At 45.2% G+C, this 17,258-nt stretch overlaps 1 protein-coding gene across 2 annotated transcripts in view; it reads right to left on the reverse strand.

Annotated features, from left to right (window-relative positions):
- The window catches only part of LOC140726661 (ferroxidase HEPHL1-like), an 87,335-nt gene that overhangs the window by 33,319 nt on the left and 36,758 nt on the right, over positions 1–17,258 (reverse strand). For both annotated transcript variants that reach the window (XM_073043330.1, XM_073043329.1), the window contains exons 10-13: positions 13,850–14,000; positions 12,496–12,708; positions 9,897–10,104; positions 280–419 (exon numbers count right to left, since the gene is read on the reverse strand). In XM_073043330.1, the coding sequence (XP_072899431.1) occupies positions 280–419; positions 9,897–10,104; positions 12,496–12,708; positions 13,850–14,000 (712 nt within the window). The remainder of the gene's footprint in view (positions 1–279; positions 420–9,896; positions 10,105–12,495; positions 12,709–13,849; positions 14,001–17,258) is intronic.

A 17,258-nucleotide genomic window follows, 5' to 3' on the forward strand; every position in this document is an offset into this window, starting at 1 on the left:
CTAAGATGTGAAGAATGTTAGTGTAGCATTCAGATTAATGATTATCAGAAACAACCTTTGGATTGTTCCTAAACACTACCCATCAATTTTAATTGAAGATAGTCCAGCTATAAAGTAGAAAGTAATAAGGCTCTAAAACTATATTCATTTTAAGCCTGAGTTTTGCAGAATGTGTGTGCAACATCCAGATTACAGATTATTAGAAAACACTTTCTAATTGACATTGAAAAGAAAACATAACATCACATTGGGAGAAGTTAAATGTGTAATATTCAATACCTAATATTTCCAAATGTTGTTCTTCTGGTAATCTTCTTTTCTGTCTGGTAAATGTTCCATCTGTAAACTCCCTATAAACAACCTTTCTGTACTTTGACCCAATTTTATCTTCCCCTACACTAACATACACGTGGCCAGGACTGAAAGAAACAGAAATAAATAATTAGTAAATCTCTTTTTGGTTATTTTCAAAATTTCATCTGCAAAGCAGTTTTATTTCAAGAAAGCTATAAATGGACTTTTTAATTAACTTCATAAAACTTTATTGAGAATTGCACTTAAACTTTTTCCATAAACATTCAAACTTCTGATAGGCAGTCTGAATACATTATGGTAAAAAAAACTGCAAGCTAATTGATTTAATAATGATGATCCCTCAGCACAGAAGAAAGCAAACATACTCTGGGCAATTCCTTTGCAGACACAATCAGTCTACAAAACTAAGCATCCAATCACCTATCACTTAATTTTTTGTCTTTAATATTTGTTTATTGAAGTAATTGTTACCTTGATAACTTTAATCTGCATCCGATCAGAAACGTTTCTTTGGTCTCCCTTCACCCACCTCCCCAGTTTGCTTACAGTTCATAATGAACACATAATATTGTCTCCCTTTCTCTCAGAAGTAATTCCACTTGACCTCTCTGTACCTGGTGGTGAATTGGGCGGCAACCTTGCTTTTCTTTGGCATTTGTTTACGAGACAGAGTTGCCAGCTCAACACTCAACCCAGCGCGGACGGAGAGCATGAAAGGAGCCAGCTGGATTCGAAACTGGGACCACTCGCCTCAAAGTACGGTGCAAAATGCCGCTACACCAATGGCCAAGTGTCTCCAGCATGATCTCAGTGATGGTAATGATTCTGTCGCACTATTTCCCAGCACAACATTCAGTATTTACATGGTTGAGAACTGCAAGGCCTTCCGGTGCAAGCCAAGTAACTCAACAATACTGATGGTCTTCACCGTGATTTTCCTGGTGGTAATGTGGCCCTCATTGCAAACCACCATCTCCATTGTATGTGTTCTAGACTTAGGTGATAGGCCAAGCTTTGTGAGTGTAGCCCTAGTCCATCCAGACGTTGACCATGTTCAACGGAATATAATTTGCTCAAATGACTGCAATATTATAAAGGCAACAAGCCAAATGTCACAACAACTGTTATGCACAAGAATATCATGCAAGGGAAATCCGTTTCTATTGACACGAGCTGCAAAGTTTAGCTGAGGGTCACACAAGGTAACAAGTCGGGAAATAATAAGGAACCTGAAAGCCACAAAACCTCGCACTCACTCCTCATGTTGTTCCAGTAAATGTGAATGAAATACATGTTTCTCACATATTACGCACAGTGTAATACAGAAGTATATCTCATCACAAACACAAGAAGCCTCGCCCTGGAATATTCCTCTCCAGAGGTGCTGCCCATCCTTCCGAGTTCCTCTTGCATTTTGCATGTGTTACTCGGGAGATTTCAACCCCATCAGAGAAATCAACTGAACCGACAAGCTGAGAACCAAGTTGCTCACTTAGAGATAAACCTGGGAGGCCACAAGAGTGTAGCAGTCTTTGTGTTAACGTATTGAGAAGTAATGAAGCCACCTCCATCAGTGTGAGCAACCCTGTGGCATCCAGAAGCCCAAGTCCTCCGAAAAGACGACAAAGCCTTTGTACGCAGTAAAGACACTGGGAAGTCATGATTGCATCATTTGTCTCAAATGAATGAAGTCAGTGCAGATAACGCCTGACAGAGGAAGACAGACCGGAAGGCAGAGAGCTTCTGGAAAAATAATGGTAATTGGAGATTACAGACTGACTACCATTCACTGAAGAAGGGGATTTTTCAGGTCCATGAGTGTCAGGAAATAGGAGTGAGTGCCACAGCTATTACAAGTGAAAGAGTGCCAGGCAAACTCAAAGGTCTTAAGGTGGGTAAGTCACCTGGACCAGATGGACTCCATCCCAGAGTCCTGTGAGAGGATGCTGAAGAGATAACAGATGCATTGGTCATGACATTTCAAAAATCACTTGATTCTGGCATGCTCCCAGAGGACTGGAAGATTACAAATGTCACTGCACTCTCTAAGAAGGGAAGAAGGGAAAAGAAAGGAAATTATAGGCCACTTAGCTTGACCTGAGTGCTTGGGAAAGTGTTGGAGTCTATTATTCAGGATATTATTCTGGGTATTTGGAGACTAATGAGAAAATAAGTCAAAGTCAGTCAAATCTGCTCGGATTTCCCTGTGAAGGGAAAACTTGCTTGACAAATCTGTTAGAGTTCTTCGAGAAGTAACAAGCAGGGTGGACAAAGGAGAAGCAGTGGATGTCATTTACTTGGATTTTCAGAAGGCATTTGATAAGGTGCCACACAGGAGGCTGCTTAACAAGATAAAATCCTATGGCATTACATGAAAGATACTGGCATGGATAGGGGAGTGGCTGACAGGCAGGAGGCAGTAAGTGAAAATAAAGGGAACCTTTTCTTGTTGGCTGTCAGGGATTATTGGTGTTCTTCAGGAGTCAGTATTGGGACTGCTACTTTTCACATTGTCAATGATTTGGATAACAGAATTGATGGCTTTGTGGCAAAGTTTGCAGATATTACAAAGGTAGGTGGAGGGGTAGGTAGTGCTGAGGAAATAATGCAATTGTAGCAGAACTTAGACAAATTGAAAGAATGGGCAAAAAAGTGCCAGATGGAATACAGTGTTGGAAAATGTGTAATAATGCATTTTGGTAAAAGGAACAATAGTACAGACAATTACATAAATGGAGGGAAAGTTCAAACATCAGGGGTGCAGAGGGACTTGGGGGTCCTCGTGCAAGACTCCCAGAAGGTTAATTTACAGGTTGAGACTGTGGCAAAGAACGCAAATGAAATGTTGGCATTATTTCAACGGGAATAGAATATAAAAGCAAGGAGATAATGCTGAGCCTTTATAAAACACTAGTCAGGCTGCACATGGAGTATTATCAACAGTATTGGGCACCTTATGTTTTGGGCCCGCACTGGGAAGGACGATCCCGGGGAGTGGACCGCACTGGGAAGGACGATCCGAGAGAGAGTGGACTGCACTGGGAAGGACCATCCCGGGGAGTGGACCGCACTGGGAAGGACCATCCCGGGGAGTGGACCTCACTGGGAAGGACCATCCCGGGGAGTGGACCGCACTGGGAAGGACCATCCCGGGGAGTGGACCGCACTGGGAAGGACCATCCCGGGGAGTGGACCGCACTGGGAAGGACCATCCCGGGGAGTGGACCGCACTGGGAAGGACCATCCCCGGGAGTGGACCGCACTGGGAAGGACCATCCCGGGGGGTGGAGCGCACTGGGAAGGACCATCCCGGGGGGTGGAGCGCACTGGGAAGGACCATCCCGGGGGGTGGAGCGCACTGGGAAGGACGATCCCGGGGGGTGGAGCGCACTGGGAAGGACGATCCCGGGGGGTGGAGCGCACTGTGAAGGACGATCCCGGGGGGTGGACCGCACTGGGAAGGACCATCCCGGGGAGTGGAGCGCACTGGGAAGGACCATCCCGGGGAGTGGAGCGCACTGGGAAGGACGATCCCGGGGAGTGGAGCGCACTGGGAAGGACCATCCCGGGGAGTGGAGCGCACTGGGAAGGACGATCCCGGGGAGTGGAGCGCACTGGGAAGGACGATCCCGGGGAGTGGAGCGCACTGGGAAGGACGATCCCGGGGAGTGGAGCGCACTGGGAAGGACGATCCCGGGGAGTGGAGCGCACTGGGAAGGACGATCCCGGGGAGTGGACCGCACTGGGAAGGACGATCCCGGGGAGTGGACCGCACTGGGAAGGACGATCCCGGGGAGTGGACCGCACTGGGAAGGACGATCCGAGAGAGAGTGGACCGCACTGGGAAGGACCATCCCGGGGAGTGGACCGCACTGGGAAGGACCATCCCGGGGAGTGGACCGCACTGGGAAGGACCATCCCGGGGAGTGGACCGCACTGGGAAGGACCATCCCGGGGAGTGGACCGCACTGGGAAGGACCATCCCGGGGAGTGGACCGCACTGGGAAGGACCATCCCGGGGAGTGGACCGCACTGGGAAGGACCATCCCGGGGAGTGGACCGCACTGGGAAGGACCATCCCGGGGAGTGGACCGCACTGGGAAGGACCATCCCCGGGAGTGGACCGCACTGGGAAGGACCATCCCCGGGAGTGGACCGCACTGGGAAGGACCATCCCCGGGAGTGGACCGCACTGGGAAGGACCATCCCCGGGAGTGGACCGCACTGGGAAGGACCATCCCGGGGAGTGGACCGCACTGGGAAGGACCATCCCGGGGAGTGGACCGCACTGGGAAGGACCATCCCGGGGAGTGGACCGCACTGGGAAGGACCATCCCGGGGAGTGGACCGCACTGGGAAGGACCATCCCGGGGAGTGGACCGCACTGGGAAGGACCATCCCGGGGAGTGGACCGCACTGGGAAGGACGATCCCGGGGAGTGGAGCGCACTGGGAAGGACGATCCCGGGGAGTGGAGCGCACTGGGAAGGACCATCCCGGGGAGTGGAGCGCACTGGGAAGGACCATCCCGGGGAGTGGAGCGCACTGGGAAGGACGATCCCGGGGAGTGGAGCGCACTGGGAAGGACGATCCCGGGGAGTGGAGCGCACTGGGAAGGACGATCCCGGGGAGTGGAGCGCACTGGGAAGGACGATCCCGGGGAGTGGAGCGCACTGGGAAGGACGATCCCGGGGAGTGGAGCGCACTGGGAAGGACGATCCCGGGGAGTGGAGCGCACTGGGAAGGACGATCCCGGGCGGTGGAGCGCACTGGGAAGGACGATCCCGGGCGGTGGAGCGCACTGGGAAGGACGATCCCGGGGGGTGGAGCGCACTGGGAAGGACGATCCCGGGGGGTGGACCGCACTGGGAAGGACGATCCCGGGGGGTGGAGCGCACTGGGAAGGACGATCCCGGGGAGTGGACCGCGCTGGGAAGGACGATCCCGGGGGGTGGAGCGCCCTGGGAAGGACGATCCCGGGGGGGTGGAGCGCGCTGGGAAGGACGATCCCGGGGAGTGGAGCGCGCTGGGAAGGACGATCCCGGGGAGTGGAGCGCGCTGGGAAGGACGATCCCGGGGAGTGGAGCGCGCTGGGAAGGACGATCCCGGGGAGTGGAGCGCGCTGGGAAGGACGATCCCGGGGAGTGGAGCGCGCTGGGAAGGACGATCCCGGGGAGTGGAGCGCGCTGGGAAGGACGATCCCGGGGAGTGGAGCGCGCTGGGAAGGACGATCCCGGGGAGTGGAGCGCGCTGGGAAGGACGATCCCGGGGAGTGGAGCGCGCTGGGAAGGACGATCCCGGGGAGTGGACCGCACTGGGAAGGACGAATCCGGGGAGTGGACCGCACTGGGAAGGACGATCCGAGAGAGAGTGGACCGCACTGGGAAGGACCATCCCGGGGAGTGGACCGCACTGGGAAGGACCATCCCGGGGAGTGGACCGCACTGGGAAGGACCATCCCGGGGAGTGGACCGCACTGGGAAGGACCATCCCGGGGAGTGGACCGCACTGGGAAGGACCATCCCGGGGAGTGGACCGCACTGGGAAGGACCATCCCGGGGAGTGGACCGCACTGGGAAGGACCATCCCGGGGAGTGGAGCGCACTGGGAAGGACCATCCCGGGGAGTGGACCGCACTGGGAAGGACCATCCCGGGGAGTGGAGCGCACTGGGAAGGACCATCCCGGGGAGTGGACCGCACTGGGAAGGACCATCCCGGGGAGTGGACCGCACTGGGAAGGACCATCCCGGGGAGTGGAGCGCACTGGGAAGGACCATCCCGGGGAGTGGACCGCACTGGGAAGGACGATCCCGGGGAGTGGAGCGCACTGGGAAGGACGATCCCGAGGAGTGGACCGCACTGGGAAGGACGATCCCGGGGAGTGGACCGCACTGGGAAGGACGATCCCGGGCAGTGGACCGCACTGGGAAGGACGATCCCGGGCAGTGGACCGCACTGGGAAGGACGATCCCGGGCAGTGGACCGCACTGGGAAGGACAATCCCGGGGAGTGGACCGCACTGGGAAGGACGATCCGAGAGGGAGTGGACCGCACTGGGAAGGACGATCCGAGAGGGAGTGGACCGCACTGGGAAGGACCATCCCGGGGAGTGGACCGCACTGGGAAGGACCATCCCGGGGAGTGGACCGCACTAGGAAGGACGATCCCGGGGAGTGGACCGCACTGGGAAGGACGATCCCGGGGAGTGGACCGCACTGCGAAGGACGATCCCGGGGAGTGGACCGCACTGCGAAGGACGATCCCGGGGAGCGGACCGCACTGGGAAGGACGATCCCGGGGAGCGGACCGCACTGGGAAGGACGATCCCGGGGAGCGGACCGCACTGGGAAGGACGATCCCGGGGAGCGGACCGCTCTGCGAATGACGATCCCGGGGAGTGGACCGCACTGCGAAGGACGATCCCGGGGAGTGGACCGCACTGGGAAGGACAATGTGTCAATCTTTTCCTCCAGCAGGTAAGCAATCGATTGAAAAATAATGGAGCTAGCTCCAGGATCGTGTCAATGATGGTGAGGATAATGCCAGTGCCATGTCTAGGCCATCTCTGCGTTAACTGATTTAGAACAGAACCCACTGTCTGGATGCATACAGTAATGACCTATTGCTAAGGTAACGACAGATCTCTCACGTGCAGGCATGAGATACGAGATATCACAAGTCCCTTGGAGCATTAGGTGGAGATGTCTACTCTGGTGTTGTCACTACAATAACCACAGTTTTAACTGAGCAAATAGAAGGGACTGCTAGACACTGGCAACAGGCACACATTTTTGAGACATTTCATGATCAAGCTGGAGGGTTTTGTTGGGAGCAACTAATCACATGCCTTCTCATTTTGGGTTGGTCATGAAGTGATAACTGTCGGTTCACTGGTGAAAATGCTGTACATTATTTCTAAATGTACTTTGAAAATGTCATGCTTTCTACATTCAATGTTCAGCTGGTCTGTCTCCCTTCTCCAAACTGACAGAATAAGTACATTCCTTCTCTGACCTGAGAACGGATTGTGAAAGTGGTTCTTTTGCTGTACAATTTGAAATGGTGACATACTGCTTCTATCTCCAAAGTTCAAAATAAATTTATTATCAAAATACATGCAAGTCACTATATACAGCCCTGGGATTCATTTTCTTGCAAACATACTCAATAAATCCAATAACTATAATAGAATCAATGGAAGACCGCACAGACTTGGCCATCCAACCAGTGTGCAAAGACAACAAGCAATAAATAATAAATATCGAGAGCACGAGATGAAGAGTCCTTGACGATGAGTTCATAGGTTATGGGAACATTTTGGTGATGGGGCAAGTGAAGTTGAGTGAAGCTCTGCAGGGAAAGGAAAAACACGTGAAGGAATGTCAGGTATTTAAGCAACAGGTTAATCAGCCGGTGCTTGACTTGTCATGTCCTGAGGCCATAGTGGTGGACACACTCCAGTGACTTTGTGAAGAGAATACGCATCACGTGTGAGTCCTTACTGAACTTGCAGTATAGAATTGCTCACTGGAAAACCTCAAAAGACGCAGCTTCTCACTGAGAATCCTTCTCCCTTGCTTTCCTTGCCCACATGGTCTCGCCCCCCCCCCCCCCCACTGTCTCAGCACCTCTTCCCTGAGGAAGTCCCACCAGGATATTTACCTCTAGGTAAACATTCAATGACCAGAGTATTTTGACCAAGATCAATGCTGTAGAGTAATAGTATGGGAAAGATTTTAAAATGTCTGAAACTTTACCAATACTCAGAAACGTTGATCTAGTGATGAACTTCCAAACACAGCGGGAACCATCGGTAGGTGGTTGTTCTTGCTATCTAACATCATGTTTGGCTGATCAACATGAGGTGCTAGAGTGTGAAGTTTCAAAATAATACCAGGACTTTAAATCTGCATTATATTCCAATCCACTTTTCTCTGCATGTCTCCTGCTGTTACTGGGCAAATTCTAGTGGAAGTGAACACAATAAGCCAGCTCAGCATTACCAGTGATACATTTCTAAGTTAATTTCCCTTCACTTTTCTTAATAATTCACGATTTTAAACACTTTCCTCAAAGCTTCTCTTAGCCTTTCCTGCTTGAAGGATAGCAATTCTTGCTTCTTCAGCCTGTCCATTAAACAGTAAAGCCATTCCAGAAAATCTCACCCAGCCCTCTCCAGTCAGTAATCTTCTGCGAAGTGTGGGGCCCAGAGCTGAACATAAATCTCCAGCTCGGACCAAATATTACTTATAGGGGTGTAAAATGGCTTTTGTACTCTAAGCTTCAGTTTATGAAGACCATGGTTCAATTGGCCATGTGAGCTCCTGTGCTGGTGTGTCCCATCCCCTTCAGTGGATTGTGCACAAATAACACTTTTTTTTAAAAAAGAATAAGAGAAACATATAGATACAGGAAATCTGAAACAGAAGTAGAAAGTGCTGGGATAGTGAGCAGGCTGGAGAACATTTCCTGACATCTTTAGGCGCTGTCAGAATATTCATGTTTTAAAGTGCCATTTCCTCAGACAGCCAGGATAGTCTCAGCTCAACTACCCTTCTTCTCATTTCCGTAGACCGTTTGCCAGTCCCCGGTGATAAGAAACGCGCAGATTGCTAAAGATTTTCTATGATCACGAGTTGCATCAAGTGACAATATTCGTATCAAATTGTATAATGAAGGATGAGTGTTGTAGAACGGCCTGGTTTATATGTCAAGGTTTGCAGAGGGCTTGATGGAGCTTAATGTCCCACAAACACAGAAGAAGCAATTTATGATTATAATTAGGGTAACTTTGGAGGCGCAACAGGAATGAAATTGATTGTATAGATTCATAATGTTAAACTGAAGGTGAAAACAGCAACAAACTCACAAAACAACAAAACTTTCAAGCACTACAGAATGAAAAGGGAGAGTAGAGAGAGGTAGTCAGATGAGTTTAAAAACAGCAGTTGGAGGAAAAAAAATCAAACTGCTAGAGGAACTTTGAGTCGAGCAACATCCATGGGCAAAAAGGGGTTGCTGATGTTTTGGGTCAAACTGCCTTGCCTCCAAATCATTGGGTTTGGTGTGCAGGAAGAAAGAGGCTGGCTTTATAAACAAGATCTACCAGGGAAGGAACGAGAAAAGGAAACAAAGAACCCAGAGAATAACAAGCTGGGCTCATGATCAACCTGGGGCACGATGGCCCAGATACATTTGCCAGTAAGATTGAGAGGGGTTAAGAGGTCAAACCAGCTGGGGTGGGCTCCCCTTTTTTGTTGTGGAAAAGGATGGAGTAGGAAGACTAACTCAAGAGCAAGGTGGCTTTGGGTATTTCTCCAGGGTTCAGAAGGACAGCCAAGTTACACATGAGATCTGAAATAATAGCCAAAATGATATCAATTTAAGAACAACAGGAAGAACAAGCTTTACAGATTTTACTAGTGTAGAGCTTCACTAATTGGAGCATACACTGAGAAGTGATGCTAAGTACATTTCTATAAAGCCTACTTTTATATTGGGGAAAAAAGGGAACATTCTGCCTTCAATGTAAATACTTGAGTTCCCTGACTTTTGTGAAAGAACTAAATGAAAGGGTTCACCTTTCTTCTTCAGTTGTATTGAACCTTTCCAGCTCCCAGCTCCTGTCAGGCGAGTAGTCCCATTCTGTCTCCACTGCTGCGATGTAATACGTTCGGATTATCCCAAACGTCTGGGCTGGGATACTTTTATTGCAGTTATTAACCTGATAAAGCTGTTTCATTCCAGCCATGTAGTGATCAGCTGTTCGGCAGATGACCTTAAAGGTGCCTAAATTAAAATTTGTAGGTTAATGATAATTATAAGTGAAAAGAAACAGTAAATGATTTGAAAAGTGAGATTTTGTAATGGCTTCTAAGCTAGAACTTGGGTACGGGAGGTGTCATTTTGATCAATTTTCCCATTTCCCTATATTCACACTCACTAGCTAAATTCCCAAAATGTCTATCCTGCTGATCACATTTTGATTCAGAAGCTGCCAGTTTATTCCCCAAATAGAAACCGTGCTGTGTATCCACTCTAAAGGACTCACTGATATTCAGCTGCTCTCAGCTGAGTAAGTCCCCAGCTTACAGAGAACTATTAGGTAACTGATAACAGCAAATCCGTCACTTCTCCTGGTCGCTGGATTCCATGAGGAATCTGACAGTGCAGCCAATATTTTCTGGGATTCCTTGGCACTGCCACAATAAATCTGTCTCTGTGACCTGAGCCAGCCAGAGCCAATGTAGAATCACAGCCCCAATAAGAAGATAAATGTGTCTTTATTCTTCCTATTTTTAACAATCGTATTTATTTGAAGATTTTTAAAATGGTTTTTTTAAACATCTTTCAATATCAGTGAAATTTTAAAAACTCATAAATGTCTCTGAGATGAAGCTCCAATGCCAGCCTTGCCTCTGTCAGAGTGTTATAGAGCCACTGAGAAGTACAGCACAGAAACAGGCCCTTCAGCCCATCTAGTCCATGCCAAAACCAAACTAGCTAGCTACAATAGGGTCTTTTGTGGATACAATAGGGTCTTTTAAGAGACTCTTGGATAGGTACATGGAGCTTAGAAAAATAGGTAATTTCTAAACTAAGTGCATGTTTGGCACAGCATTGTGGGCCAAAGGACCTGTATTGTGCTGTGGGTCTTCTATTATTCTATGTTTCTAAAATATTTAACCTGCCTCCTCCCATTGACCTGCACCACAGCCCTCCATATCCCTGCCATCTCATGTACCTATCCAAACTTGCCTTAAACCTTGAAATCGAGCTGGCATGCACCACTTGTGCTGGCAGTTCATTCCACACTCTCACCACCCTGAGTGAAGTAGTTTCCCCTCATGTTCCCCTTAAACTTCTCACCTTTCATCCTTAACCCGTGCCTCAGGGTAAATGCAAGCAGGCTTTTTCCACTATCTATACTCCTCGTGATTTTGTATACCCCTATCAAATCTCCTCTCAATCTTCTCCATTCTGAAGAATATAGTCCTAACCTGTTCAATCTTTCCTTATAACTCTGGTCGAACTGACCTGGCAGAATCCTTGTATGTTCTCGTGTCGAGCTTCACAATATATTCCGAGAAGCTCTGCTACAGCTTCCCAGACAAGTTTCAGGGGTGCAGAGTTGACTTGTGTGACTCCCAGTTGAGATCAGTTATCCAGCTCAATGTATGGATGGTGAACCTATGGCACTCGTGCCCAAGATGGCCCGTGCAAAATTTTGTTGGCACACAGCATGCAGGGCCGCCCCCTTAATTTTTTTAAACCCTACCCAGTATAAAAATATACCTAATGGTTATCATTACTGCCAATTGAAGCAGCAAATGTGTTTTTTCACAGCCCAAGAGCAGTGAGATTTTTTATTATCTGATCGACAAGTTAGCCTTTCAAAAATAGTTTCCATGACAAATGATGGTGCACCCAGCATGACTGGTAAAGAACAAATGAGAGAAAATCTGCAGATGCTGGAAATCCAAGCAAAACACACAAACTGCTGGAGGAACTCAGCAGGTCAGGCAGCATCTCCGGAGAAAAGCAGAGTGGTTTTTCCATAGATGCTGCCTGGCCTGCTGATCTCCTCCAGCAGTTTGTGTGTGATGATTGGTACAGAGACAGGCTTTGTCATTCTGGTTGCAAACATGTTGACATCCACTGACAGACTTTCCCTGTGTAGTACGAGATTATTTTTTTACATTATTTTTCAGTTTTCTTTTTAAAAGATTATTATTAATTTTTGAACAGATTTTCTAAAATGCTTCATTTATTTCAAACTATCTCTGTTATGCTTTTATTAATAGTAAAACAATGAATACACATGAATAATAAACAGGACTCATCTTTTTTTTAAAAAAAGGTCTGTAATTACTAATTCATTAATCAATGATAATCTCTGTTCAAAATTACCATAGCATGTGAGAAAGCATTTTTTTTTTAAAGATTATCACTAATTTGAGCAGATGCTCTCAAAAAGGTTTGCATCCCATTTTATATTTATTGCACAGAAGTATCTCCTAGATTTTTGCTGGGGAAATACAGAGCTAATCTATGTCCTCTTCACTTTACCATCAAATTGGCAAATCATTAGCTTGAAAATTTATTCATTAAAAATGTAGACAGTATTTTAAAACTTTTGGCTTAGTGGAGTGTGGAGGATGGAGAGCTGCAAACTCTTACCAACATCATCAGGTTGCATGAAGACTGTTGCAGAAGTGTGAGGAAACAGATTGTACACGTCACGGTTGGTCCCTCTCACTTGGATGGTGTTGCCTTGAAAGTAAACGCCATGCATGTCGATTTCACTGCCCAGTCCAATCAAATGCCATGAAACTTTGTCACCCTTGCACATCACCAGTCCAGGCAGATTACCGAACATGTAGCCATTAATAGCTAGAGAAATGTCATAATCGTACATTAGGGATATTAAACAATACAACACAGTGAAAAAGTCCATCATGTTTGCTACTTTACGATGGGTGCCCATTTGTTGCCCAAAGCTAATACAACTGATTTGGAAATCCATGTCATAACCCACTAACTTCATTCCCAAAAATGTATCTGGTGACTGTGGTTCAGTTTTTTTTGCAGTGTTATTGAACAAGTATTAAAATAAGTTCTATTAAATTTCAGAACAAGATTTAATATCAGTGGCATGTGACGTGAGATTTCATACGAGTTTCTGCAGTTTGTTCAATTCTTCGGTTCAATTACAGTATCTTGTATTTGATCAGTCAGCCTCAGAGAAACATAGCTAAATTAAGGGTGCATTGTAAACAAACGTGATAGGATTGAATCAAAACACTTGATTACAAAGGACTGTTTCTTACTAGAACTAAAATGATAAATTAACGTCACTATCAATGTAAATGAATGTTTATCTGGTTTGATGTTTCCTGAACTAACAATTTTGAAAAGTTGACCCAATTGTTTAAACACAAGTGACAGATCACACACATCAATCTGTGATAGTGAGATAACATGGCAATATTTACCAGCCTCCCCTCTGCCTCTCCAGTCTCCTCAATTCTACATTTGGGCAGACTAATGCCAGCCCTCCAGTACTGTGTCCTTTTCTCATATGCAAGCTAGCAAGGTGCACAGTTGTACACCTGTAACTATAACTCTACTGTAGGTTCAAGAAGCATGACAACCAAGTAGTTATGCCCACAGTATCCACCAGAGGGCACCGGTTAGCCATCTCAGATTTACCCCTCTCATATGAAGAGAGGACTCTGGAAATTCTCAAGTATTTCATCAGGGACTCTCTCAAAACAATAAGGGAAACAACCAAGCACTTGGAATCTACAAGAGGTGATAGCACACCATTAGAACATTAAGCTACTGAGGTATCAAGATGAAACCATACCAAAATATGTTACATCTTTTCCAGATGCAAGAGGCTAATGAGATCCACACATTTAAGAAATAATAATCATTGTCAGTGAAAATATCCTTAAAACAGGAGTTACTCAATGCCAAAGCCCAATATGTATGCAAATATGACAATAATAAGCTTATGATAACCACACACCATGCATTTGGTTTGATTCTTGAAATTCTTCATCCTCCAAGTCAACATTAGAAGTATTCTGAATAAACGTATCCAAATTCTTTGAGAGATACCAACTAAGATTCTCATCAAATACTGTATACAGCAGGTAAAATTCCTTGTCAATATTTTTCTACAAAAGAGAAAACATTTCAATTTTTGAAAGAATACTTTCAAGCTGAAATTTATAGAAAATTGTAAACAACCAAAAATTTTAATTATCTAAGTGAGGAACAAAAGTTACAGTTTCACATATTAACCTAAAAATGATTGAAGATGTGTGCTGACTTTCAGGCAAAGGCACCTCAAGTATTAATGCGTTCAATTATGGAAGCTGAAAATTTCTGCCCAAAAATCTAATTCATCACGGTAATAAGCAGGATTCTAACTAGCCTCTACTATGTGGGATTAAGAAAATGTGAAATCTGAAATAAAAGGTCTCACTCCAGCTGATTTATTCAATTATTGTTTGAAACAATAACTTCATAGCGGCCAGACCAGAGTGAGTAATCAAAACTCTGGAAAATCAAGAACAGCATTTTTACAAAATTCCCTCCTGCTAAGAGGATTTAGAAACTGATCTATATTTAAGAGTCAATTAACCAGTTTAGCCAGATCTCTGGCTATAAACTTAATTTACATAAGAGTGAACTTTTCCCAATTAATAAAGAAGCACAAGAACTAACATTTCGTGATCTCCCTTTTAAAGTAGTCCATAATCAATTTACTTATCTTGGAATTACAGTCACAAGGAAGTTTAAAGATCTCTTTCGTGAAAACTTTGCCAATCTTTCATATACTATAAAACAGAGTCTGGTACAAAGGTCACCTCTATCTATGTCTTTGGTAGGTCGTATTAATGTTGTTAAAATGTATGTTCTCCCCAAATTTTTATACTTATTTCAATCTATCCCAATTTTTATTCCTAAATCTTTTTTTGATTCCTTGGACTCTATTATTTTGTCATATCTGTGGCAGAATAAGCGCTCTAGAATAAAATCCATCTCCAAAAATCTAAAAAAGAGGGTGGCATGGCTTTACCTAACTTTCGTTTATATTATTGGGCAGCTAATATACGTTGCGCTACCTTTTGGTCTTTCTTCCACGGCCAACCCGAGTGCCCTAATTGGGTGGCAATGGAGTTGAGCTCCACTAAATATTTATCTATCTCTGCACTTCTTGGCTCTGCACTCCCTAGTAGTCTGTCCAGATTAATAGCTAATCCTCTTGTTAGACACACTTTGCGTATATGGGCTCAGTTTAGGAAATGCTATGGTTTCCATGGTTTTTCCGTTTCCAGCCCTGTCGCACATAATCACCTTTTTTTACCTACTACGTACGATTCAGCATTCCATGTTTGGTATAGGAAGGGCATTAGACATTTTGAAGATCTTTTCATTGATAATCGCTTCGCTTCTTTTCAGCAGCTCTCTGTTAAGTTCAATCTGCCCAATGCTCATTTTTTTAGATACCTCCAAATTAGACACTTTATTGCTCCTTTAATTCCTAACTTTCCTGAAATGCCTGCAAAAAATGCTATGGACTTATTTCTTTCCATTAATCCACTAGGTAAAGGTTTAGTATCAATTATTTGAGATAAATTAGCAGCCTTATGACGGGCCCCTGTGGATAAAATTAAAATGGCCTGGGAGCAGGATTTAAATACCTCCTTATCCGATGAGAGCTGGGACTCGATTCTCAAATCGGTTAACTCAACCTCTCTTTGTGCTCGCCATTGCCTTTTACAGTTTAAGATTGTTCATAGAGCCCATATGTCTAAATCTAAACTATCTCGATTCTACCCTAACATTAGTTTGCTCTGTGATAAATGCAAGAGGGGCGTGGCCTCTCTCATCCATATGTACTGGTTCTGTCCTAGCTTGGAGAAATTTTGGAAAGATGTCTTCACTACGTTATCGTGTATTCTGAATCAGCACCTAGAACCAAACCCCTTAATTGCTCTGTTCGGTTTCTGGGGCGAGACAGATTTACGTCTGAGTCCGACCAAATGCCGACTATTATCCTTTGCCTCTCTCCTGGCTAGAGGCTTGATCCTCCTTAGATGGAGAGATGTTGCCCCGCCCACTCATGCGCAATGGCTTAACGACATTATGGCCTGCTTGGACCTCAAAAAAATTCATTATTCAGTTCTTAATTCGGATCTAAAGTTCCATAAGGTCTGGGGACCTTTTATCGAGTACTTTCATAACCTTCCTCTTGACTAGGGGTTTTTTTTTCTTTTCGATCCCTTGCTTTCAGCTCCCTTTTTTTTCTGGTAGTAGGCATTATTATCCTCTGTTGCTAAGTGTATTCACAGTCTGCGAGTTTGATTGTCCTGATTTATACTCTCTATATTGTGTTGTGGTTGGTCTGGAGTTGTTTTTTTTTGTGTTGTGGGGCTTGGGGAGGATACTAAGTTTACTTGTCTTCAATTTAGGTGCTTTTTTGTCAAATTATTTTCCTTTGTAGCATATTGTCATTGTATGCTTAATTTTGCACTGTATTAATGTTCCTCACTGGGATTTGGGGTTTTTAATTTGTAAAATGTATAGAAAAACTAATAAAAAAATAATTTAAAAAGAGTCAATTAAACATAATTGATTAATTAACAGACTGATTAATTCACGCTGATACAATTGTATTTCTGGTGTATTGACTGTCCTGTTGTACATACTTTTTATTATAAACTGCTATAAGGCACATTTAGACAGAGACATAACGTAAAGATTTTTACTCCTCATGTATATGTAAAAAATAAAGTCAATTCAATTAAAATATGCCTGAAAAATTTACAGTGCAACATGCTCTACCCAAAACATCCTATTGTAAAAAGGACAAAAATATGACTTGGCCCTATCCAAGACAGTACAAACTATGAATCTTCTATGCCAAACGATCAAACTCCCTGACCTTGGCAATATTTTTAACAAGACAGTATTCTTTTCAGATTGCAACAACTTTTGTAGCTTCTCCAATAAACTGCAATGCTCAACACTAAATAAAGATTATTGTTCATATCTACCAACTTAAACAAGATTGCTATCTCCATCCAAAATAATTAATGTCTGTGTTTCACATCTCCTTTACACAATAATGGATAGAACCCAGTCCCAATTTGCTGTTGTGACAATAATTCACAATCCATTCCCGTGAAAAACAGGGATCTTGCCAAAGCTAACTGACAAAGTTTAATAATTGCCTAACTGCACAGATTTGAAGAACTGCTTGTTCCAAGTTGAATCATTTTATTAATTGACAAATTACATGAAGTTTAGATGCAGAAGGGGGATGAAGCAGAAAACCTAAGCAAATTTCTATTGTTTTTTTTGATTTTGTGCCCATCCAGCAAACAGCCAGAGGAGAAGAATTGTAGAGGCCTCCAGCAGAGGGC

This window comes from Hemitrygon akajei, chromosome 4 (assembly GCF_048418815.1).
Source record: "Hemitrygon akajei chromosome 4, sHemAka1.3, whole genome shotgun sequence".
Classification (NCBI taxonomy): Eukaryota; Metazoa; Chordata; class Chondrichthyes; order Myliobatiformes; family Dasyatidae; genus Hemitrygon; species Hemitrygon akajei.